Source organism: Sardina pilchardus, chromosome 12 (genome assembly GCF_963854185.1).
Source record: "Sardina pilchardus chromosome 12, fSarPil1.1, whole genome shotgun sequence".
In the NCBI taxonomy this organism is placed as follows: Eukaryota; Metazoa; Chordata; class Actinopteri; order Clupeiformes; family Clupeidae; genus Sardina; species Sardina pilchardus.
In genome coordinates, this window is record NC_085005.1 from 10,826,848 (window position 1) to 10,853,336 (window position 26,489).

The 26,489-nt window shown below is 45.4% G+C and overlaps 1 protein-coding gene across 5 annotated transcripts in view; it reads right to left on the bottom strand.

Moving 5' to 3' along the window:
• Positions 1-947: 947 nt before the first annotated feature.
• LOC134098438 (serine/threonine-protein kinase D3-like) overlaps positions 948-26,489 on the bottom strand; it is a 42,373-nt gene continuing 16,831 nt past the window's right edge. For 3 of the 5 annotated variants that reach the window (XM_062551485.1, XM_062551486.1, XM_062551484.1), the window contains exons 3-19: positions 23,173-23,311; positions 18,108-18,239; positions 16,057-16,223; positions 13,646-13,838; positions 13,170-13,247; positions 12,722-12,908; positions 12,308-12,431; positions 11,585-11,662; positions 9,716-9,992; positions 7,664-7,716; positions 7,310-7,382; positions 6,858-6,964; positions 6,395-6,556; positions 5,856-5,954; positions 5,203-5,470; positions 4,302-4,387; positions 948-4,123 (exon numbers count right to left, since the gene is read on the bottom strand). In XM_062551485.1, coding sequence (XP_062407469.1) covers positions 3,950-4,123; positions 4,302-4,387; positions 5,203-5,470; positions 5,856-5,954; positions 6,395-6,556; positions 6,858-6,964; positions 7,310-7,382; positions 7,664-7,716; positions 9,716-9,992; positions 11,585-11,662; positions 12,308-12,431; positions 12,722-12,908; positions 13,170-13,247; positions 13,646-13,838; positions 16,057-16,223; positions 18,108-18,239; positions 23,173-23,311 — 2,397 coding nt within the window. In that variant the 3' untranslated portion in view covers positions 948-3,949. The remainder of the gene's footprint in view (positions 4,124-4,301; positions 4,388-5,202; positions 5,471-5,855; positions 5,955-6,394; positions 6,557-6,857; positions 6,965-7,309; positions 7,383-7,663; positions 7,717-9,715; positions 9,993-11,584; positions 11,663-12,307; positions 12,432-12,721; positions 12,909-13,169; positions 13,248-13,645; positions 13,839-16,056; positions 16,224-18,107; positions 18,240-23,172; positions 23,312-26,489) is intronic. The other 2 variants (XM_062551488.1, XM_062551487.1) reach the window with 2 other exon arrangements.

A 26,489-nucleotide genomic window follows, 5' to 3' on the forward strand; every position in this document is an offset into this window, starting at 1 on the left:
CAGTAACTGTCATTCAGAGTGTTTTTTTTTTTTTATGCTCAAGAGAACACGGCTGATCATATCAACCCTGGACAATTCTCTGGACAATGGCTTGTATTTCCATGTGAGTGTGTTCTCTAAAACAATGGCTTGCATATCCATGTGAGTTATCTGGAGTTGTTTTATTTAGCAAGCTTTCCTGATGTACCCGTGACCCTGGCGTCGCTCGCCCCTGATCTGGAGCAGCGCGAGAAGCTGGAGGAGATACAGGCAGCGCTGCCGAGATGTGTCCTCTGGGCTTTTTAAAAAACGGGGTTCAGCGAGTGTGCCATGCAGCAGCTGGAGCCTCAGGCCTCCATATGTAGCCCATTAAGATGACGATCCACTCCTCTCCCCCACAAACCAGTGCTGGTCATTTAACATGAGGCCCAAGGCAGCCCTGACAAGCTTTAATACAGCCCCTCTCCTCCCGTAACTCTAACCAAGAAAAGGTTAAATGAAAGGTATGGATCAACACTAATGATCCATCATTATTCTGAGGTTCTCGGCTAGCAGTTCCTTTGCATATGATACAGTATATCGTCCCTGTAGAATTATAAGGTTCTATATATTTACATTCTGAGTAGTTCTGAGACATTGATCTTCCAAAAACATCTTAAAATATCATAGTATAGAGTTATACTGATAAGCGGAAATAAACTTCTTAAATATAATGTCCAAAAATGCATACAAGTTCAAGAAACATCTCACCTCACCTTCTTAAGGTGTCACAGAATAAGAATATGTCAGTAACTCAATTTTCAATCATACTCAACTCAATCGATAGAACCTCTAATTCTAAGGGGACAATATGGCTAAACGTGTGCTTCATGTATTGGTTAATTTGGGTTCAGTAGAATTCAATTCACATTGTGCGGATTATATCCCTCTGATTAAATCCAACAACAGAAAGAACACCAAGCCTTGAATCAGATGTTAGAGGCCGTTTTTATTAAGATATGTGAGTAGTAAAACATACAAAACACTGACATCTGCCAATCCAGTGGCAGCATGAGCTTCATATGATTCTCAGGAAGTTTATCACCCAATAGATGTGTGCTTTTAGACATATAAATATGGCATCCTTCCCAGGGTAGCTGTGGTTGGTCGCATTGACAGGATCCACCCAACTTATTATAATCACAGTTCAAGATGAAAAAAAAAGGAATGACTCCACACAGCCCTCAAAATCCCAAAGTAATCCAATAAATTTCCCCTCTCCCAAATTCAGACTGTCTGCATTTCACAGGGGGTAAAAAAGTCATTTTAGGGTCTTTGAGTCTTTCACTGGTAAACACGGTCTCAACATTGTCATGGAATCTAATTTCCACCACATTTATTGCTGATCTCTACTGACAAAGAGGATGTTTAATTGTGGCTCTGCTGTGACTAAATGGAGGAGTGAGGGGCTTGTAAAAGTTAAGACATAACATCAGTATTATGCCCACTGCCTCCCTTTCAGCAGATGCACAGCCTTACTGTAATGTTTCCGTTCAATTTGGAGCTTATTGAGGGATCAAATATCAAATCTGGACAAGCCAGGGCAGATGGACCTGATCCAAATGCATCAGTGAAGGTAGGCCAAACACACACACACACACACACACACACACACACACACATACACACACACATACATACACACACACACACACAAAATACAGAAACAGACTTACGAAAAGGATCTTCACATAGATGCTACACGAATAAAGAATACTACAAAAATAATAGTGAACACAAGCACTTTGGGGAGAAAAAATGCTTCATACCAACTCAAAATCGACCTGAATCTGTGTGCATGGACACACACCCACACAAACGCGCTACTTAAGGCATACTGAGTTCCTGCACACATGCAACCAGCGTATTGCCAATCAACCAACACAAGCCAGAGTGAGTCTTTTTTTTAGAAGTGATTGCACACTACAGGAAAATAAAAATAGAACATACATATTGAGTACAGAACTATTGAAGACGCACTGTGGTCTTCGTAACCCAACCAGCATAGTAATGAGGCAAAGTACACATATTGGCGGTAGCATCTCGGCATTAATGGTTCATTCATGTCCACTGTCGAAGCCTGAGCGGAAGCCTATAGTGAACACACAACAATATGAAGCCTTAGGAGTCTCTTTGTAGGTTCATACAAAAGCACTGTGTCCTTCAAATCAGACCTTGTCACCTCACAATGAGTGTGACCAGAGCATTACACAAGACCAATGAAAACACTCATAACATATCCACAGAAACATTTAAACCTGTCACATTACCAAGAATTAAAAACACAACATTTGGTCATAAATGGTAGAAAAAATATATCTGAATTCAAAACCTTTTGTAGAAGTAGACCTATAGTGAGAGAATGCATCCATTCAAACTTTCACTGAGTGACTTAAGCCTTCTGCATGTTAAAAAGAAGAAGCATTTTAAAACTCCAACGCCATGGTGAATGGCTATTAACATGTGCTTAAGGCATCTGGACCTGAAATATTTGACCTGTACCAACAACTCTTCAGCCATCTTCATGTGCTTTTTAACCCCTTTAGCAGTGTTACACAATACACAATGGGAAATGCTTAAAGTTCATATCTTAGATTCTCAGGACTCAGAGGGAACGGGCATTCCACTGTTCTATCTCTGTTTCGTGTGCTCTGTCTTTGGCGGCCCAGCGGGAGGAAGCTGGCTGATTGTCCATTTTGCAGCGGCCGCTGTTGTTCCCAACTGTGTCTTTTCTCAGGATTTTGCTGGTAGTCATAGATATAAACGAAACAGAGACGGGACTCAACAGCTCTTGTGCTGATGTTTCACACTTGGACAGAGCATACTGTGTGTGTGTGTGTGTGTGTGTGTGTGTGTGTTATTCAAACAACTTCTTCATCTAGGTTTGCCTGGGTGTGAGGAGACTAGCTGAACAGCTACTTTCACGCTCCTTCATCCATCAAAGGCATGAGGGGCTGCTTACAACAGGCGCCACCAGCAGCATGAACACGTTAAAGATGGCCGTTAATATGAAAGGCTAAACACTCTTCAACTTCAGAAAGCAAAACACAAGTGACAGTGACAGTGATTTATCCAGAAGACCCAGAAAACAGATTTTGTTTCCAAGGCAACTGGGGCAAACATGTTCATTTACAACACAAAGATTTTAGGACCACTATGCTTCAGCGAAGAAGAAGGATGTAAAATATCTTTGCACAGTATACATTTCTTATGTGTTCCAGTTTAAAAGCCTCACATAAAACCATTGCATATGAATGTATTTCCAAAATACTCTCAAGCAAGCTAAAATCACTTGTAGTTTTGGGTAACATCTTAAAAACACAAGACGAGGAGTTTAGAAAAATACGCTGGGTAGAAGCTAAAAATCTCAAGCATCCATCTCTCTTGGATTTGGTCCAGACCGTGGGCCCTTTGCTGGTTTTGAATGGCAGTGCAAATGTTTATTAACTAACTCTAATAGAAGGGTTCCCAAACACTCAACGTTTATCTTTCAGGCTCAAGAGACTCGTGTTATGGCTAGCTGAAAAAGGCAGCAGAGACTAGAGACCGAAAGAGAAGAGCGAGCGCCCCATCCAATCTCTGGAATGTTCTTTAAGAAAAAAAAAAAAACGAAAAAAAAGAAAGAAAGAAACCTGAAAAATCCCCACCGCGCCCTGATTGTGTGTGTCAACAGTGGTAGGGCACTGTTGCACACACCACAACAGGCACCAAAGTCCTGCGCAGGACTCACGGTTTTCATGCAACAGGGCATGGACACGGGTGCAAGACAAGACCCCCCATGTCTCTTTCCCCCGAAGTTCCTCACGAAACCATTTTCTAAAGGCAGATGATTCCATATGACCACAGGACCTGCTCTGCCCTAGAGTCTGAGGAAAATCAACTATCCTCCTCCAACCACTTTTGGAGAAGTTGTAGTTCATCCTCCCAGCAGCTAGGGGTCCTCCACCATGTCGTCCAGGTTTGGAGCCATGATGAAGTGCTTGGGGTAGGGCAGGCTCCTCTCGTCCGCATACTCCTCCCAGCGAGCGTCGTCGCTCTCGTGGGTGATGTATCGCTCTCCACGGCGCGTCTCAAACTCCCGAAGGTCCAACCAGGTCTGGTAGTCCTGAATGAAGACAACAGGAAAGTGTAGTGGTCAGTGATAACGAAAGTGTGAAATCAAACTTTTCAAAAATCGAGAGTATAACATCATAGTCAACTCCAACATTACTCAAGATGAGGAAATGAGTAAGTAGATTCACTCATCTCAAAAAGATTAACGATTAGACTTAAGAGACTCTTACCTGCAGCCATGGGTGACTAAGTGATTTATCCACACTGTAACGCTTCCTCATCTTCACTTGAAGTAGGTTGTTTATCAAGTCGATTGCTATGAGAGTAAATAAAGATGAATCAAATCAACAAATAAGTATGCGAAAGAAAAAGCTGTTTAGGACATTGTCAGACTCAAGGCCAAGCTGCAGAGTGTATATCTTGTGGTAAAATCTGTCTCTGAAAATAAAGTTGAAAACCACGCACGTTTGCTTTTAATAAGTCTTTATGGGACCATGTCTTTAACAAACATACGTGTTTCGACCCTAAAGCACCAGTGTGTATATGTAGACGGTCAACACGCTGATGATGGCCAAAAGCCGAAACACGCAAGTCTATTGAAGACATGGCCCAATAAAGACTAAGATTAAGAGCAAACACTTTTAAGTGTGGTTTTCAACGTTATTTTTGCATTCTTTTTTCAAATTCGCACCCAAAGAGAGGGATTCTATTTTCGGATTTGAGCGCGCCCTTTCCTGTGTTAAAGCAACACTAAAGCACCGCACCGCACCGCACCGCACTGTCACCCGCACACTATTTGTTTATCCAGCAAATAACGATGTCCACAACAAGGTAGAGTTATGTTGCATGATTTTATGAAAGTTTCATGTATTGCGACATTGATGAAAGTCAAATTTGTCTCATTTCATCGAACCACAGATACGCTACCCGATATGGTAAAGTTACATAGTGCGGTTATAGCCGATAGAGGGCCGCGAAGTGAATGCAGAAGTGCCATTCACCCTGTTACGAGTTGATGAACCGCTGAAATGATTTTGGAAACGTTGTTTTAAGGTACGGAAAACTCTTTTGTGTTGCTTTAACATCTCTGTCTCCCAATCAACCACCAGCACCCTCCAGCTCCCCCCTCACCTTCCCCAGAGATCTCTTTCCAGGGGTTGGGTGGGTACATGAAGGCGGCGTTCTGGATCTGGTCGTTGATGTCCTCGTCCTCGTTGAAGGGGAACGTTCCGCTCAGGCTGACGTAGACAATGACCCCCACCGACCACATGTCCAGGGAGCGGTTGTAGCCTTTACTACGGAGCACCTCAGGGGCCAGGTAGGCAGGGGTGCCCACCACGGAGCGACGGAAGGACTTCTCCCCGATGATGCGGGCAAACCCGAAGTCACAAAGCTTCACCTAGATTTCCAAAAGTAAATGGGAGTGTTTTTCAGTGCTATGCTTGAAGGCTATCCTAGATCACAGTGAGTGCTGGGTCTCAGGAAACAGTACACACATACACTACTATTTATTATACTATAATAAACTATACTGTTCTATTTGCTTAATTGTTTGCATGACATGAACTTAAGTATATCATGCTGTTTTCCAGTGCATCTTATGGCTGAGGGGACATAAATGTTATCCTCAAGTGTTCTTCACAGATATCAAATCCAGGACTAAACTAAATCCATCTCACATGACATGTCTATTCTTGCTCCACTAGAACACATTTATTTAAAGCTTTGTGTCCAGCCCACGTCCACTGTCCTCTCTCGTTACGCTGGAGGCTACGGTCACCCACCTGTGGGAAGGGCTCTGCCGATGCCAACAGCACGTTCTCTGGTTTCAGGTCACAATGGACAATGTTTTTGAAATGGAGGTGTCTCAGAGCCACCAGAATCTGCAAGAAAAGAATCGGTAAGGGATCGGTACTGTAATTATGACACTGCATGACAAAGATCCAGATTTAAGATCTACAGTAGATGAAGGCTTTTCACACGGCTGTCTCCGTGTCAGGACAAATAGAAAAAGAGTAAAATCTCCACATGTTTATTAAGGTCATCAATTTTATATAGCACATTTTAAACAAGAGATGTTGTGCCAAAGTGTTATCAATTAACGATTTATAGTGGGTGGTTCAAATGGTTCACATTTAAGTTTAAGAACCCAGGAATGATGGCTAGACTGCCTAGACTGGGAATTCCCCCTAATATTAGGGACTTCACGCTAAATGTTCAGGAAGCACACATTGTTCCAAACTAGTGGAAATCTCGGAATGTTTTCCTGAATGAGCACAGAGCTCCTCGAAAGAAGTGCTGTCGCCACTGAGCCCACTCTGACCTGGGTGACCAGGAACTTGGTGAGCCGTTCGGGAAGGCGACTCTTCTCGCTGGACAAGATCATCTCGAGCATGTCGCCGTGGAGCTTCTCCATGACCACAAAGACCCGCTCCGGAGTCTCGAACATACACGCCAGGTTGACGATGCCAGGATGGTGCAGGCTCTGAGGAGCAGTACCGCCACGAGAGAGAGAGAGAGAGAGAGAGTAAATAAAAAATAAAAAAAACCCTCCTGAGACTACAAAGTAAGGTCACTGCACGGCACCACACAGCTGGCCAGCAGATGCCTCCTGCTGTTTTCAACAACAGAGCCCATCAAAGGGTTAATTCAAATGATTCTTCAACAGGCTCTGCTTTACATGACATTCTAACCACACTCCAATCTTAACTCCTTTCATCCCCGTCTTCAAAAGGGCTAATCCGCGCTTGAAACGGATGCCAGTCTTTCGACTGCCGTCGTCGTACCTGCAGAATGGCCACCTCGTTCCTCAGCTGGCTCTCCTGCTTGGTAGGGAATCTCATCTTGTCGATAATTTTAATGGCGACGTCTTTTCCGGTCTTCCTGTGCTTGCCTGGAAGAGTTTTGAAACAAAAGTCCAGTGTGAGATGAGCAGCGCTTGGACAGTGTGTGTTGTTTCAATTGACCAAGACGACAGGCAGTGTGTGTGTGTGTGTGTGTGTGTGTGTGTGTGTGTGTGTGTGTCTGAGGCTAGACGGAGAGCGCCCGTTCATTGGAAGGAGCCGTCGCGGAAAACCAAAGCCTAGACTGACAAAAGGAATTCTATCGGACTAATAAAAGTTTATTTGCATAGCAAAGGAAGAAAAACAAGCAGTCTCCCTCGACACTCGAAAGCCACTATAAAGAAAGAAAACTGTGGGCGCAGGCTATGAAATGGAGGAGCAGGCTTTCTTCTCACCACCATAGACAATCCCAAACTGTCCCGAACCCAGGACCTCGTCGGCAAAGATCTGGTAGACGGAGCTGATATCCTACAACAGACGAGAAAATATTTATGTGTGAATTAGACCGCAGAATAGAACTGTTCAGCACGAGACCACATCTGATGATGATGATGAGGTTAAAGTGAGTACACAGACAAAAGCAAATGAGACCCCACTTCAAACAAGTTAATTAAGTAAAATACTGTGGACGATTAAACACTATTTCACAATGATTTTTTATCATTAAGCCGATGTAATGTGTCATTGTAAACATTCCAGTCATTTTGTGAAAAGAAGTCAATGCATTAAAATGTGCTTTTGTCTCTTACCACATTCTCCTGAATCTGGGAGTTTGACACTGATATACTGACACAAAGCTCATCTGTGGAGACAATCAAAACAACAAAAGGGTTTTGAGTTTATATGTGACACAGACACACATTTGTGTTAGTACAGCTTTAAAACTAACCATATGTAGCAATGCATCAACTTCAAATGGTCTGTAGACCAATTGTTCAGCTAAATGCCTCGATGCCATTTACGATCCGTGGCAGCGTGCCCAGTTCTTACAAAACTGTCTGCACATATACAATCGGAGCTGTAGATGTTTTAGCACATTTGAGTGGATAACCGGGCTCAAACGGCACAGCCATCGTAAAGGCTGTGCATTTTATGGGAATCAGCCCAGCCATATTTAGTATGGAATACAATACAACCTAATCACCATTAATCAGATATCATTCTATACCAGACCAAGCGAAGCCAGCATTCCAGTTCACTGGCTGTGAAGAGCACTGTGGGAACAATTGATTTCGAGCAGCTGGCAAAAAGAAGGTGAAGGTCGGACCACAGCGGTCTGGTGCCTAAAATGGGTCACAACATGCAGGTCATCTCAGGCGGAACTCTTTTCCATAACACTGACCATCGATCTGCCACCAAGATACATTTTTCAAGCTCACAGGTTGGACAGACCTTCAGAGGGCCAAATCTGGTCTCGCTCGAGTTTAAGCTGTTACGTCACTTACTCTTAAAGGATTGGCACCGCTACATTTCACGTCTCGGGGCAAAACATTTGATATTTCTTTTGCCATATTTTCATAGTTATGATCACAATCTGATTCCTTGGGAAAAAATAAACTCTGTACCATTTACATTTCAGCACAAAATTGCATTAATTATATAACTGCTGATGGATAAATGGACATGTTTGCAGATGGAGTGAGACAACATGAAACGAACCTTTCAGAGAATGGTACGTTCATTTATCTGCTAAAAACCTCAGGCTTAGTGGTTTGTGAATGTTTTCCTTTTTCCAATGCGACTAGCCATCTCAGTCAATCTTTCCACCATACTGGTACGAGCACATGTTGCTACACATGCTCACAGAGTGGACCGTGCCATTCAGGAGATTGGGCATCTGCACATAACAAGCTCTTTCAACAAACGGGCAGTGTCTTCTACTGAGGTAGCAAACAAAAATACAGCCACCTCCAGTGGTTTAAATGCACGAGACGTGTGGGTGTGGAAGGGGAGAAGCACCCAGATTACAGGGTCCATTTCTGAAAGTGACACCACCTCAGCTGACCTGACAGGATGCGCTCATCTCTCTTGCTTAGAGCAGTCTAATATGCGTGGCTAAACTGACATAACGGATTACAGAAGAGGACAACACAGCATACACAACAATAGGACTATTACTAACATTAGAAAATTAGACGTATCGTATGTTTGCACTCATATTTTTGAAGGATCTCAGGACAGGGATACTTGCCTAAAGAAATTTGATGTAATCATACACTAACTCTTCAGAACTCATGCGCAGTTCAGAAGTACCACAACGGTTTGGTCTGGGTTGACTCTTCTAGACTGTCTAGGGAATTTATTTTATTGGGAGATTTCAATCAGCTGTGTCAGAGTGACACCATACCTGCAGTCAAGCTGTCAAAGAGCCCTTTCACGCGAAACATCTGGTGAACGGATATGTTCCAGAATAGCTCTGATGTCTTAAAAATCCAATAATCCAATCCAAAACAATCGAAACAGTACAAACAATAAAATAAATAACAAATGAATTTTAATTACTTATGGAAAACCACAGTCTCATTCCTACCTGTGGCATATTGCAATTAATTTGAAGATGACCAGTATTCTTTTAACATGCACACAGACAAACAGACACAATCCACCAACCACTCTGTCAACATTTCCATCAATCCTTTCATTGTACTGTACACACATAGGCATAGGCACACAGACACAGACACAGACACAGACACAGACACAGACACAGACACACACACAGACACACACACAGACACACACACACACACACACACACACACCAACCCAACCCTGCCTGCTCGCCGGAGCGCTGTACTCACTGTGGTCCTTGCCCTGGCCGGGGCCGGTGCAGACGCTGGGCTGCGGCGTGACGGGCATCAGGGCCTGGCGGATGGCCTTCTCCCAGCCCTGCGCCACCTCCAGGCCCACGCCCGAGGCCGCCAGCGCGGGGTTGTGGCAGTGCCCGCCCGTGTTCTCCCCCACGTAGTACACCATGGTGTCGGTGATGATCTCGAAGCAGTGCGAGTTGCCCCCCTGCGCCAGGCTCCGGAAGTCATGGGCTGTGTCCACCTGTAGGATCTCCGACAGCGGGATTTCCTGCGGAGGGAGGACGTCAGGTGCAGAGACCGACGGACAGATGGCTGAGTTCTTTTCTTTTTTGGGGGGGGGGGGGGGGGGGTGGGGGGGGTGGAGGGTTTAGTGTCGTTGATTCCCAACGTTTAATATCCTGTTGAAGTATCCTGTTCTACACTGGCCCTAGTAGTGCATCCTCGGGATCCCGCTTGGTTTCGGTTTAACTTGTAAACGTGGTTTGAAACGCGGCTTCTCACTTCACGCCACGCGCACGCTTCTAAAGCTCAGGCTCTCTCGCTGGAGCTCCTCACACAACTGCTTCTCGGAGCCGGACTGAGTGCCTTCACAGATTCCACCTCCTCTTTCTTTTAAAGAGTCCCATGAGAGGGAGGGGAAGGAAAGGGGGGGGGGGGGGAGAAAAGAAAGGAAAAAGCGAGAGAGAAAGGAGGGAGGGAAAGCAGACAGAAAGTGAGACACGGAGAAGACCGACCCATCCCAGAAGGGCAGGCACACTGGCCCGGCCGGCCAGCCAATCGCAGTCCGGAGGGGGTGAATCAGCACCAGCAGCAGCCGCTGCTGCACGGACTCATCCAGAGGAACCTCCTCCTCCTCCTCCTCCTCCACCTCCTCCCCCTTCTACTCTGGGCCTGGGCCTGGGCCCAGACGGGCTGCCTGTGGTTTCGTTGGGCCGAGAGCGAGCGCGCCACATCAAGACGCAGGCTCTGGCCTGATTAGAAGGCAGGACGTGCCTCTGTGATCTGGGCACGAGCCACGCTGGCACTGCGCCAGGGGGTGGAAGCGGGCCAAGGGCACCGGAGGGAAGCCCTCCTCCAACCCCTCACCCCCCCCCCCCTCCTCCCCCCTCCTCCCCCCTCTAAAGCACACCTTCAATCAGCCAACAGTCCCCCCACCCCCCCCCACTTGCCCTCTCCACCCCCCCATCTAGTGTCTTTGTTTCTCTTTCTCTAGGCACTTCAAAGAAGGGTTCAAGTTCAGAGGAGTCTGCCAGGTCAGTGACATGAAGGAAGAGATGAAGGATGGAATAACATGGAGGGAATGCATGAGAGACAGAATACAGACAGGGAGGAAAAGAGTGATAGAGAGGTAAGGAGAGAGAGAGAGGGAGACAGACAGACAGACAGACACAGGGAAGCCAGCCAACAAGCCAACCACCCGCCCTTTTGCCCTGCCTGTCTGTAGGTGGCAGACACAATATAAATCATCACAGCCCATAGTCTAATCTCATCGCATAGAAAACACCTCAAACACCTATTCTTAGACTGAAATACAGAACACTAAATCAATGTTTGTCTTGGGCGTAACATATAATTTCACAAAACTGACTCTACTGTACCTGCTCCTGCTTCTCCAAGTCTCCAAAAATGGAACCTAAATCTACAATGCGTTCTAAAAAAACCCCACAATACTGATGCCTGCATGGCGGACACCTGTCAATGTGTCTAATATGACCTAAAAAGTTCCAAAACACGAGATGAATAATGCACGCCTTCCTTTCGGTCACTGTAATACCCGCATATCATTTCGCCCGCAGTTTCCATTACCAACGCTTCACAGACAGTTTCAATTGAGCGTGATAAGGCTGAATGATGAAGTACCTTGTAAAACTTGGCTCCGCCGTCGTTCTGGAAGAGAGTGAGACACTTGCTGTCCAGTCTCCAGTAATGCCTCTTCCTCTGAAGGAGCGAAAAGAAAAAGTGAGTGGTCACATGACACACCGTCCAACAATGTTTTGACAAACAGTCATACAGTACGACAAATTATCAAGACATTAGAACTGTCAGTACTCCCAGCCTTTTCATTTCAAAACATTGTTAAAAACAGGTTACCATCAAACATGTTGAATTCTATCAGATAAGCCTGTTATTATCATTATTACCATTATTATACGAGCTCACATTTGTTTTTACATAGTGCTGCTATTATGAGCATTATTCATCAACCGTCCTGTAACAGAACATTCTGGAATCAACATTACACTGGAGCATCAACAGAATAAATAGAGCACTGATCCCGTAACACAACGTTGAATAGATTCAACAAGTCGAAAAGGTCTTCTGAAGGCCATCTTTGATCTTCTGTGGAACTGAATCCATTTGAATATGCTCCTGTGATCCCCTACCACATGAGTTAAACCTTTCCTAAGGTCTGATGGGAGATTTCAAAAACCGCCTCTTTCTTTCTAATGGCCTGCATATGAGGCTGCATGTAGTTGCCCAGAGGGCTTACTGGTAAAAAAACACATGCAATTCAACATGACACTGACTTCAGAAGCGCTCCAAACGGTGTGTGTGTGTGTGTGTGTGTGTGTGTGATCTTACCAGGTTGTCTCTGCTGGTGTAGTGCACCATCCAGCCCTCCCGCACCACCGTGGAGCTCCGCCGCTTGGTGTGCTTGATGGACTGGACCACACGCATGAGCGGGATGTTCGTGCTCGTGGATGGACTGCGCCGCAGAGACGGGAAGACAAGTTATGCACATATGGAAAAATGAAAAATGTGTCGAGACAATTGTGCTTAGGGCTTACATGAGATCTTATGTAACACCATAAAGATACAATTCAGACCAGTATTCAGATAAAATTGGACATTAATTGACAGTGACAGTAACATGAGTCTACAACATATTCTAAATGCTGAATCAATAGGCAAAAACAGCGACACTGAGTTTTAGAAAGGCATTATATAAGTGTAACTTATCATTATTAATATTATCATTATTATTACTATTTTTACCTTATGGTTTTGATTGTCTCTCCATCATCCTTGTCTGCGTCCATGAAGGGAGAGTCCATGAAGAAGATCTTGTCCTCTGGAGTGGACACCTCCTCGGCGTCGTCCATGCCGCGGCTGCCCTCGCTGTTCACGTCGCTGTTGTCCACTTCCATAGTGACCTCAGAGTCAGGCCCCGGGCTGGCAGGCTCTGGGAGTGGGAAGGAAAAGAGAGGGAGAGAGAGAGAGAGAGAGAGAGAGAGAGAGAGAGGGAGAGAGAGGGAGAGATAGAGTGAGATAGAAAGAAAAAAAGAGAAAGAAATAGAAAAAGAGAGAGAGGAAGAAAGAGTCGGAGAGAGAGAGAGAAATAAGATGGAGAGAGATAAAAGGGTGAGACAGAGGTTGTGCAGATTTACGTCACAACAGCATGATGAAGAGAACACTGAAAACAGTGCACTTCTGACTAACTCACCCCCATTGAAGACTACTTCTCCAAGACAGTCTCTTGGCACTTTGGAGGCACATCGCTTGTGGCAGTTGAACTTACAATCTGACATGAAAACACATAGAAATAACATATACTTTACTTTTGGACAAAAATGTATACTTTACTTAAGACAGACAGTATGTTGTTCTACAACTGGTCCACAGTCCAATACATATTACCAAAGGTTTTCCACTGTAATAGTAAAGACTTAAAAGTACCAGTTAACAGTGTATATATGCACTATTCCTGAAGGAAGCTTCATGTTACTGAGGAAAGAATGTAATGTCCGCAACACTGATAAATTGCTCCCGTTTAATGAAAAAAATGCAACATTTCGACCTACTGTTACTACAGCTACAGCTACTTTTCTTAAGCTTCATGTTACTGGACATATTGACATTCTCTATATTTCTGTCTCTGCTCTGAGAGCTCAGGTGTTTGTCACGGCCCTGCCAGCTCACCTTTGCACTGCATGCCCTGGCGGAAGAGGCCCTTGAGCAGCCGCTTGCAGTACTGGCAGATGGTGGGCCGCGTGTAGGTGTGCACGTTGAAGGTGTGCGGCACCTTGACCCGCCCGATGACCAACTTGTCCATCCATATGGGGCGGCCGCTCCAGGACGGGATGCGCTTCCCGGCCTCCAACAGGGGGCGCTGCTGAGGAACGGGGGAGGGCAGAGGGCAGAGGTCAACGTGAGGGTCAGCAGAGAAGAAGAAGAGAGAGAGAAAGACAAGAGGAGAAGAGAGATTGGCATCAGCTGTGAAGCGAAGATAACAGTGCACGGATGACAGAGAGAGAAGAGAGAGAGAGAGAGAGAGAGAGAGGGGGAGGGAAAGAGAAAGAAAGTAAGTAAGTGAGAGAGATTGGTTGATTAGATGAAGATTTGCTGATGGAAAACCTCCGTAGAGCCACACGCAAGGAACTCTTCTGTTCTGTTTTGCTGGGAGAGTGATTACTAGTCCAGGATGATGGAGTACACAAGAAGATTACACACGCCTTGGACTGTTCCCATTATCCCAGAACAACAAACAAACACAACAAATAAAACCCTCATCATCATCATCCTGCACCTCAACTGAGCGAGGCAATCAACAGCACCACGGGTCAAGTAGGGCACATCCTGCTAAAAAACAAAACAAATGGAGAACCGTGGCCCTGGATAAAAGCTATATTAATGCTAGATAAATAATAAAACACACGAGGATAAACAAAGAGCATGTTTTTACGCGCATCGTTACGGAGTGAGTGGACGCTTTCATCCAGGGCCTGAACTGAAAGGAGGTATTTGTTGAGCGCCTCTCTGAGGCGACCTTGGTGGTGCTTGTTGGGCTCGACGAGAGGCGCATTCTCTGTCTGGCTGTGTAGGTGGACAAGAGGTCCACTGCAGGCTATGAAAAGGAAGGACCGATATAGCTGATCTAGAATGCCGTCTTTTCTTTCATCGACATAAAAAACACATTCGGCTGGGTCTAATATTGTTTGTGCTTGATGGTGTACTACACCTTTACAAACACATGCCTCACTGAAATCAATACAAACAAACAAATATATATTAAAAAAACATAGAAATCAATAAAACCACTATTTTTTATTAAATAAACCTTTCTTTGCCATGCTGGCCATTGACATATACAGTATATACCAGCACTTGATAAGCTGTAGTGGGTGAACTACAAGGGCGAACAGGTTTCTAGCTCATTCTACTTCTTGACCCTCTCTTCTTGATCCTCTCCCACTGATGCAGTGCATTAGAAGTTGCTCTCGTGTGTGTGTGTGTGTGTGTGTGTGTGTGTGTGTGTGTGTATATGCCCAATCTCTCATGACATTAGAACAGGCTACACTAGCTTAACTTCAGAACTACAGTAAATGACCCAGGCAGCACACATACTATACTAAGTCATTAAAAAAAAAAAGAATGTGTACCCTAACTGCTGCATCAGAAAATGTAAATGTATATGTAAATGTGTTCTATAGGCCACAAAACAGCATGATAAAAACCGCATACTGGTGCGTGTGTAGCTATTCAAAATGCAACCCTGAGGGCCACCGTGGAGAGCTTTCCATTAAGCACGTAGATTACGGAGCCCTGACTGCAGATGCATTCTCCCCTGGCGCTGTTGGAATATCATTCATAGGCCATTTAAAAAGCCCACCAACATGTTCATGGAGGAATCGTCAAAAGAAAACAATGCAGTCCATTTCCAGCGACAGGGCCGAGTGGAGGTGGAAGTGGAAAGTCCACTTCAGTGCGGTGGGAGCAGCCGTGTAAAAGTTTAGTCAAGGGCAGCACCGCTGCGTTCACGGCTTAATTGACTGAATGGAAAAACCATTGATTTGCCCTAGGCTGGAATGCTTATGTGATTAGTGGGTACAGTATGTCTGTCTGTTAAAAGTGTGTGTGTGTGAGTGAGTGAGTGTGCATGTGTTTGTGTGTGTGTGTGTGTGTGTGTGTGTGTGTGTGTGTGTGTGTGTGTGTCTGTGTAAGTGTGTGTGCACATGTGGTTGGGTGGGTCTATCAGAAACAGAAAGGAGAATGTGCAAGAGAATGAGAAAGTTTTTGAATCACTGAAAAAGAAAGAAAGAAAACCTGAACAAAGAGAGGAAAGAGAGGGAAGGGATGACAGCATCAGACAGACAAATAGAAACACACACACACACACACACACACACACACACACACACACACACACACTCACACACACTCACACACACTCACACACACTCACACACACTCACACACACTCACACACACACACTCACACACACTCACACACACTTGTAACATGCAACATGAGCCATGCTTATGAACCTAGCTACATAAAAAACGAAAAAAACACACTTCAAAAAGCATAAAGGAGGTCGCAAAATACACACCATGCTCACCTCCTCCGGGGACGCGACGACCGTCTCGATGGGAGCCGGACGCGGGATGGACAGCGAGGAGCCGGGCAGAGAGACATTGGACAGGCGTCGCTTGCGCACCCCGCTGCAGTTGTTGGGGATCTTGAAGGCACAGCGCTTGTGGTAGTTGAGTCCACACCCTGCGGAGGAGGCCCAACAGTGGTGTCATGCTTACCTCATTCCTGCCTCCGTCTCACACAAGCCTGAGGGGGTTCTCGCACCATTCTCCACAGAACCCACTAGAAGTTCTTAAGTATGACCCTCCTTATAAAGTGTTCCCTGCCAGCTAGATCTCTGGAACAATTTCCAGTGCCAAGGGAACCCTTTACAATCGAGGTTCTCTGATAACAATTCTCAGTCCTTCCGCAGACAGTATGCCGACCTGCTCATCTGCAGACACAGTATTCGCCCGTCACTCTTAAGCACCTACTAGTGGTCGACCGGTTTCGTAATCGCTATGTCAAGTTAGTGCAGTCACATGCACAGAGTGTTTTGGGTCAGAACGTCCGCGAGTGATCTCATGCACTGGCTATGAGTTATGAAATATGCCGTCATGATCACGCTGCACTCATTTTCGACAGCTGTAAACACCCTGACTAACCCTCCACATGCCATCAGAACTCAGACCTACAGAGACAGACAGCAGCAGGCCTGGCCAACAGGAGAGCTCCTTACAGTTCCCAGTCACTCACCATTTACTGTTTCTAGAACATTCTGGGGCGCGGATGATTCTTCAGTGTAGGGGCTGTACGTGCACAAATTTAACATCACTGCACTAACTAGTTAATCTACAAGCATTGAGGCAGATAAAAAAGACAGAATGTTCAAAATTGAAAGATTGTAGATGATAAATGAGCTAACTGAAAAAAAAAACTAAACTAGATTTTGGATACTTCAGGCTATCATATATTTGTGCCAAATCAAAAGCCATCGAGCCGTCTGACATTCTTCTGTCTGACATCAATACAGAGAATTTTGCTGCCCGCCTATGATGGGGGAACTTGAAAGGTTCGACTTTCAAAAAGCAGGAAGCCACCCAGGGCTTTGATTCGAGGCCCACAGACGCAGATCGCTGTCGGAGGGGTCACTCTGTGTAAACACCTCACGCCTCGGCCTTTGGTGGCGTGGGCTGCGGTGGCAGGGCGGGGCGGTGTGGGGGGGGTGTGGGATGTGCAGCTGAGGCAGTGGAGGGCTGTGTGTGTGTGGGGGGGGGGGGGGGATCAAAGTTCCCCTAGCTGCTAAACCTGCTGAGGTAGCATGTTGTGAAGCTCACAGGGCCTGGTCATAGGGTCAGTTGAAAAAAAACAATAATAAAAACAGACCTCATCTGGATTGAGAGACCACTTCTGAGGAAGCGATCTGCACTGCTTTTCCCAAACCTGACGCTTTGCTTAAAAAAAAACAGGCCCTCAATATTTCCAGTTTCTAGAACATTCTGTGGAACAGGCAGGATGATTAATTGTAGCAGTCCTACACTGATGAATCATTCAGCTCGCAACTCTGCCCCATTGTTTAATCTTGCAACATCTATGATTTTTATAGTCATGTCTTTCTCATTACGTGACCGACAGTGAAGCTCACCTAAAATGGATGCGGTGATTCTCCTGCACTAAGCATGCTCACCAAACAGAAGTGGCCCAACTTAAAGCAAAATCTGTTGAATTGAACTCGGCCTTGACTTTCAAAAATGAAATTGCAAATCAAATCGAAACCGCAACATCTGTCGCAATTCCATCGCAATTCGATATTTCCCCCATATCATTATTCTAAGGCTAAATAACTCTGGTACAATGCATGAAATGGCAACCCGTTATTTCACTTCATATTCATGGCAGAAAATTCACATGGTCCCTAAAAATACAAATGAATGAATAATAGATAGAGATAGATAGATAGATAGATCAAATAAGCTGAAAACCTCATTTGTCAGTTGTGAGTTTTTGTTTTCCTTTTATTCTCATTAATTTCTGTATTTACCTTGAGGTATTATTTCTCTCAATGAGTCTGTACTGTACAAAACCCACCTTCGCATTTGAGTCCCTGGCGCACCAGGCCCCACAGCATCTCCCCGCAGTCGTCGCAGAAGGCCGGCGCCTTGTAGGAGTGCACGTAGAGAGTGTGCGGCCGGATCTGGAAGTCCTCAACAGTGGCGAGCGCTGAAGATTGTAAACACAACGGACAGAGTGCTGAAAACAGTAGGCGCGACAATTCATACGTACCACAGACTCGTGCCAATAAATTGCTTTATCCTGACAATGGAGGTAAAGGACTGTGCGCAAAAATAGGCTTTGAGTGTAGGTGCAGTAGCAGACTTCATAAGCAACAATGCATGTAGTCTGTTCCAACTATTCGAAGCTATACAACTACATACCACTCAAACAAATAAAATAGTCCCGAACCTCCAATAATCACTACACCACACTCAATTAGACGGAGCTACAGGTAAAAAAAAAAAAACCTTCATGCAGCTCACATAAAAGTGCATAAAAAGGTAAAGTACGGTGATTAACCCCCCATTAGTAAGGTCAAAGTAACCCTATTGTATGAAAAAAAGAGATCACATCCAAATTAGACCATTACTGACGTCAAACCAGCTGAAGTCTTAATAATTTAGCCTTGTCTATAAATCTGTCCTTGTGCATTAAATGTGGCCAGTCAGTTTGGTTGGGGCATATTCCACCAACAACACACAGTATGTTATTATTATCATTATATTACATATTATATAAAGCATCTTATTCAATATGAACCTTCTGGCAGTTGGAGTTGGAGCTGGTCTTTCAGGTAAATGCTGAGTCAGAGCAATGACTAACAAACAGGACTTGAGAAAACTGGTAACAAAGTCCTCAGTTCCTCTTTTTTTAACTTGCCACTCTGTCATCCATTTATCACTTGCCTCCTCTCGGCTTCCCTTACCTACCGCTAAATCACCGCTAAAATGAATCAATCAGCCACTCTGTCAACATTTCCATCAATGCTTTCATTTTACTGTACACACACACACACACACACACACACAAGCACAAACACAAACACACTCACACAACACACACACACACACACACACACACACACACATCTTTCTACCGATCTCTATTTCTCACCACTATCTTTTTCACCTTCCCTCTGCTTCTCGCCTCCACAGAGCTGATGTCAAAAACATACACACACATTTCACAAGCTCTTATCAATGGGCAGACACGGAGGCCGTCTTTGGCATGGCGTAGTAGTAATGAAAAACAGCTCCATGGCAACCACATTCCCAGAGAGCAAACAATCTGGAGTAGATTCGCAGGAAGAAGGGGGATTTTCCAATTTCCCATAAGAACAAGCGGGAACAAAGCGTGGAGAAAACATCACACATGTTGCGCTGCCGTATCAAAGCTCGGTCTAACCTATAAACACCGCAGGAGCCATTTGAAGCGAGTAACGTTGTTGGGACACAGATAATGAGCTATGGTGGTAATGTGAATATGATCGGCGCCTTTCTTTTGAAGACACGTCAGTTCGGTTAGCCGCTAACAGCGCTATGCAGTGCTGATGAATGCATCACTAAGCCTAGCCACCCTATTAACATCTCAATCATGGACTCAGTTACACAGCCACATAGGGGATGCTTGTGATGCTCACACACACACAAACACAAACACACACACACACACACACACACACACACACACACACACACACACACACACACACACACACTTGTATGTGGAATGCTGCAGGTATGAATACATGGACCTACTCTCTGAGTGTGAAGTTGTCACAATCAGTGGGAAAGCAGCCTGAAAATGTGTGACAAAAAACACACACACACACACACAAATGTCAGGCCAACATCATCCGTCAGTGAGCTCTGCTAAAGTGCAGAAATGATTAGCAGTGCCCTTTGAGCGCGGTGCCAAGACAAATCTCTCGCCACCTCCCACCAAGAGGCACTCTGGCAGGCCTACAGCTGCGGGCCCAGAGCCCAGAGCCCACAGCAGGCCTCCGAGACAAAGGAGACACATGTCGGAGACAAAGAGCAGCCCGAGAGATTGGAGCACAAGATGGGAGCCCCACAGGCCTCGACACTCTGCCTCTGTCTGTTTGGAGTGACTGATTGACTAACTGATTATCCCTTCATTTCACTGTGCCCCAACATGATCACAGGACAAGCAAAGGCTGGTTAAACACGGTTGTGATGATGACAATTGTTTTTTTTTAAACAGTCTTGTAAACCTGTTGATAAAATGTTCACACAGGGGGGGGGGGGGGAGTGTCATAAGGATGACGCGAGAAAGAAAAAATTAATCACAAATCATTTTAACTTATAAAAAGTAAAAAATACAGCCAATTGACTGAAGGACAAAAAAAACAGGAAAAGAGATATGGGGGATGTTAGGCCTAGTTCATTTTTAGAGACCGTGGCCTGTTTGTGGCTTGCATTAGGTATGTGAATAATAACATTTTCCAAAACGGATGACTGGCAAAATAAATATTGTAGATAGGCAGAGGTTGAATAAAGTTTTAAAAGATCAAGTCTAAAGCCTCAGTAATATCAAAACACCAGCCATTTGAATCTTGCAAAAGCTCCTCTCATTTTGTTCTTTTAAACTGAAAATCTGTGGGGAAAAAAACGTGAAAAACCGTGACAAACATTGCGTGCTCGCTCATCTGCCTACAACTCTACGACAGCTCCTCACATCAGTCTGCTGATGTCTGCTTGGGCCGTGAATCACCACCAATAGAAAGTCTGGCGGAGGGCGGCCGGGGTGGAGGGGTGGAGGGGTGGAGGTATGGAGGGGTGGAGGGGTGGAGGGGTGGAGGGGTGGAGGGGTGGAGAAATGAGGCTTTTCCACATCAGGTCTGGGCCTCTTACTCATGAAGGGAGCCGAAAGGGAAACTGGGCGCTCGCTCGGTTGACAGGAACCTCCGAGCACAAGATGTACACAGAGCGTCACGGTATATAGAGTGCGTTCTGAGAATGAGAGGAGGAGCAGAGCTAGAACACCCCGTGCTTCATGGTTCACACCGGCAAAGAGGAAGTGGTCAGGGCCCAGAAGCCTAAGTGTGGTTGATGCTGTGAGAAATACCGTGACTGAGCCTGTGCGAGTTTGTGTGTGTGTGTGTGTGTGTGTGTGTGTGTGTGTGTGTGTGTGAGTGAGTGAGTGAGAGTGTGTGTGATTAAGAGTGTGTGTCTGTGCTTGTGCTTTCTTACCAGTGTTCATGTGTGTGTGTGTGTGTGTGTGTGTGTGTGAGTATTTGTGTGTGTGTGTGTGTGTTTATGTCTGTTGCATTTGTGTGTGTGTGTGTGTGTGTGTGTGTGTGTGTGTGTGTGTGTGTGTCAATATGTTTGTAGAATGCTGACTTTGCCGCACCAGCTGCCTGGGTGAAAGCTTGGTCACCAAGACTCTTCAGCATATAACCACATCATGCACAAGCAGGAGCCCTTACGAAACCCCACTACACATAAAAGGCCCTTCAGAGGCGGGAACCAGTGGTTACGTAGTGACCACACAGGGCTCTTTATCTGTAGACTTGTCTCTATATGTGCAGACCATGGAGGTATTATACGAACTGGAGAAAGTTAACAAGTACCGCCCCCCATTCATTTCAATGGGAATGCTAGGCTAGTGAAAATTGCCAAAATTTGACCATTTTCTCAGGCTTCAACATGGCGTTGCAAGGGGCTTGTTTCCGGTGCCGTTTTACTTAGCCAATAAGGTACAGGAGGAGAGCTCGTGCCCACACTAAGCTCGTGCATGAGCTGAGAGTGGAACAGCCACCAATCAGCATGAGGAAAACGGCACCGGACATGATGTATTTCTGGAAAATGGCGACGAGGAAGTGCCTTGCGAATCGGCGAAGCTAATCAGTCAAATCCTGACCCCCTGGTGCAGACAGGATATGGACAGGTGATGCCACTTGTGTTGACTTCAATGTTCAACACAGACAGACGCACACGCACACGCACACGCACACGCGCACACACACGCGCACACACACACACACACACACACACACACACACAGACACACACACAGACACACACACAGACACACACACACACACCATTGTTAAGGGCATCTAACTGTGGCTGGTAAAAGTCGTACTTGCAAAAGGTCAACTTTCTGAATTCCTGGTTAACCTGCTTGTGAAATGACCTGGTTTATTCATTGCTTCACTGTGGCTTGTGAACGATAATCTGCAAACCATATCTAGCAGCGCTGACCAAACTTCAACAGTTCTACAAAGCATGCAAGAAAATTAGCACTGGTATATGAACTATGCTGCCGCACGCCTCTGAAGTATTGTAATAAACTCAAGACATCATCCAGTTATGCTTATGCTTCCGTTACACATATGACAACATTTAAATTAAGTTTAGAATCATAAACTGAAACCATACTGTACATTAAAATCATATAATTTCTTTGAATGCTTTTTAAAAAATGCAGATGTGTCCTCAATATGCCTTTTTTTGTGGCATGTGAGCTGTAAAGTCATCAGGACTATTGATTACATCCTGGGAGGCCAAGAAACAGACAAGCAGACACGCACACCGGATGGGAGTTGGATAGGGACGAGTAAGGTGAAACGGAAATCATTTTCTGTATCATTCCGGGCCAACCATTTGAATCAACACAACAGCTAAGCCCGGAGATAACGTGAAATCGGCAAGTGGTGTTGCAAATTCCAAGGAAAAACTGGCTAGGATTATTGTGTTTACACTGTCTAAGTTAAACTGTTACACATCCTGACACCAGAGCTTCTCTACAGGAAGGGAGAGGGAAAGAGAAGAGACACTGATAGTGATGTGGGGCTGTGCTTTCTTCTGTGCGAGCTGATTCGAGGACAATCTGCACGTACTGCAAACTTCAAAGTCCACTTCTGAACTCGAGTGTCAGAAATGGAGAGCAGACGTATTTTCAGCTCATTTAATTTAAAGTAAAACGCTTTGACGCCTTGATGTCAAACCCAAATTCTTTAAGCCTCCCACCGTGATAACGTCTCTGGTCTCCTTCACGTCCAGTTTCTTTCACACGCCGCGGTCACCTGAACAAAGATAAGGTGTACGCTGGACCATTCTGTGTTGACGCTTACCAGACAGAACGACCTCAATCAGGTCCCCCTCGTGGATGTCTTCGGCTGAAGTCAACCTCTGCAGGATGTTGTCAGAGTTGAGGTCGTGGCGGAAGAGCAGGATCTTGTCGTACATGCCGAAGAACCCACATTCCGGAAACTGAAATGTAAAAAAACAGAGAATGGTGATTACAACACAGGTACGCGGGCCATGACATTTCTCCGACCACATCAGTGGCACGTGGTTTGTGGAACGTGATGGGTTTAAAAGGTTTTGGGCACCCCAACAGAACGGTATCAAAAAAAAAAACGGTATGGTGTGAGTCGGGCTGCTTTGGCACCATTCGCAAGTTCTGACAACGGCAGTGCAAATAACTGCATATCGTACTGTACCAAACTGTGGAAACACCAAAACAGAGGCTGGCAGGAAATCTTAGACTCGGAGCAGTGAGGCGGGCGCTGGACGCTGGACGTTTGCTCGTTAGACACGCCGTGGCTCTAATCTCCCCCCTCATGAATAATGGCTGGGGCGCTGTCACCAACACCCGGACACAGTTACGGGCCAGCGGGTACATGCCAATGCACTCTCGACGGTTACTCTCTCTCTCTGACCACAGGCTCCTCACGCCCTGACAGTTAGAGTCTGTGTGTGGCTCTCATGCACTGGCAAAACACGCCCTGACTATGCCAAATCCAAGTGTCTCTGTGTGTGTGTGTGTGTGTGTGTGTGTGTGTGTGTGTGTGTGTGTGTGTGTGTGTGAGCTCATGTTCTCATGCACCAGCACTGTCATACTTCAGATAAAAATGCATTTGTACCTGTAATTTCCCAACTGTTAACCGCGGCTCACACATTGATTTTGCAAAATTTCTTCAGCTATGAGCTGAATATAATACGGGGGCAGTTAATATGGTATTAATGTGGCTTGTTTCCTTAATTTGCATAAAACACTGTCCTGTGGCTTATACACAATGTGGCTAATACACAGGACATTACTGTAAGCATCTGCATTTGTGTATAGTAGACATTTCCATAATGGCTTTTCCACAGTGTTTTCCAAAGAGTTTTTTTTTCCAAAGAGTTTTTTTTTTCTTTCTTGAAACGTCACCAACACCATACACCTGCAATACACATGCTGTATAAGGAAGATCTACAAGCCTTAACCAAAACTGCTGCTAAGAGCTAATGGCTTGGACCAGTAGGATATGTTGTAAATAGCCTGTATCTAGAACATGAGATCAACCAAATGACAAAAGAGAATGTTAATAGAGAAACTGAATGTTGTGCCAAATGGCATCTTTGAACAATCTCTGACAAACACAAATATACAGAGAAAGTTAATATTTTCCAGAGCAGCCTTCTGCCTACGCTTCGAATTAATGAGACCAACGGTATAACAGAAAAGTCAGTCAGATGCCATCATCTCACTTAATTGCAACTGCAGCCTAAACAATAGACACAAAGCTCTCAGTCTCCCAGACAGACCTTATGCTATGACAGGACAATGCGTTCCTTCAAATGGAATAACACAAACCGCTGCAGACACACTGTGGTATGTCCCCTTCTCTGTTGAACGGCAATTCAGTCAAAACAATACAACTATAAACACGGTAACTGTCAAAACAATATTCTCCCTTAAACAACACATTACATTTCCCTCATAACAAGCCACAAATGGCACCACCACAAATATACAGACACAAACCGACAAGGTTTATTCCAACCTCAGTCATTCAAACAAGTGGTCAGGGAAATGACATGAGGTAAGAGTAACCTGAAGTGATTTATCTACAGCCTTGGCCTGACAAGCACACTCAGTCACACACATTTATTTAAATCTCGTTTTGCAAGGGGCCCTTCCACATGCAAATCGGCCCACAATAGCGGAGGAAACAGAAGGAAATGGCGTAGGTTTCCGGACAGTGACTCTCTCTCTCTCTCTCTCTCTCTGCCTTATCAGAGGACAATACCTGAGGAAGTAACCTGCGTGACCTCACCACGAGACTTTACATCTACAGATCAGATGAAAACGAAGGCTGGTGTGGTGGTGAATTAAACCAGACTGAATTAGTTCTCTCCCTCATTTGCTCTTCATCATTCCGCAAGTTGGGTTTCCTTTCCATCTGCCCATCAGACAGCGGTAATCCCGACGCACAGTACAGACTACAGTACACACAGGGATTAGCCCACCGGTCTCTCTGAAAGGTGGGACATTTGTTCTCGCCCGGAAAGTGCGACGTCAAATGCTTCAGATGCGGTCTGGTGGGGGTGAGGGGGCATAATTTCAACACACACTCACACACACACACACACACACAGGTGGCTGAGAGTACTATCCTGTGAGAGAAGGAAGTGAGAGCTCACTATGTCACAATCTCCAAGATTTGGTTAGAGGCTGGTCTCAATAGCAGATCAGACAGATGACAGACAGAGTATCAGATTACTGAAGTGTGAAGCCCAATACTTCTTCCCCCACTGATACCAGCTAAATGCCACAGAGGATGGAACACTGTTTAAGTCAATCTCTGGTCTTTATCGTAAATCCCCTTGGTTAGGGCAGCCGCTAGCCAACACGCTAACTGACTCTGCTACCAACGTGGGCTGTGGAGACATGCAGGCCTCTAGATGTCTGGTGGTAACCTGCTAAAATAGGAGCGCAGCAACCAACAATTGTTTTCAAATACAACCCCCAAAAAAACAGCAACTTGGAAGCCTTCTCTTTCTGTCTGTGCCTCTGTTGTTGTCAGCGCTCTTTCTGCAATTCTCTCTTTGTCTCACCCGCTCTCTCTCTTTCTTGCTCTTGTTCTGGTTTCTTTTGGAGCTTGCAGTGTTTGCAAATGAACATCTGCTTGCCGCACCTGAGCACGGAACCACTAACCAACTCATGCACAAAGGGTGCACCAGCAGAGCTGCACGGGGCTCCACAATGAAAAACAAAATAAACTTTTCTTTTTTTCTTTTTTAAAGGAGACGGGAGAAGCCACACAAAGGTAACATAAGGTTTTCTGCTGAACACACACGCCTGAGCTGACACACACACACACACACACACACACACACACCCGTAAAGGGGAGCCTGTTTAGCTGGCCTGAGTCCCATGCTGGCGTGGATCTTTGAGGCTCAGCATGAGCCAATTAGGCCCAATTTATGCCCACTCGCAAGCATGACCCCTGCCAGCCACAGACACAAGGGCATGAGTAGGTAGCGAGGGATAGAGCACAGGAAATAGGGAGAGGCCAAACCGTCGTTTAGTATGTTGCTATGACACCCCATGGGTCTGTCACCTCTCATCAGAGCTTGGTGACACACACAACAGGAAGTGAGGATGAGTGGGGCAGG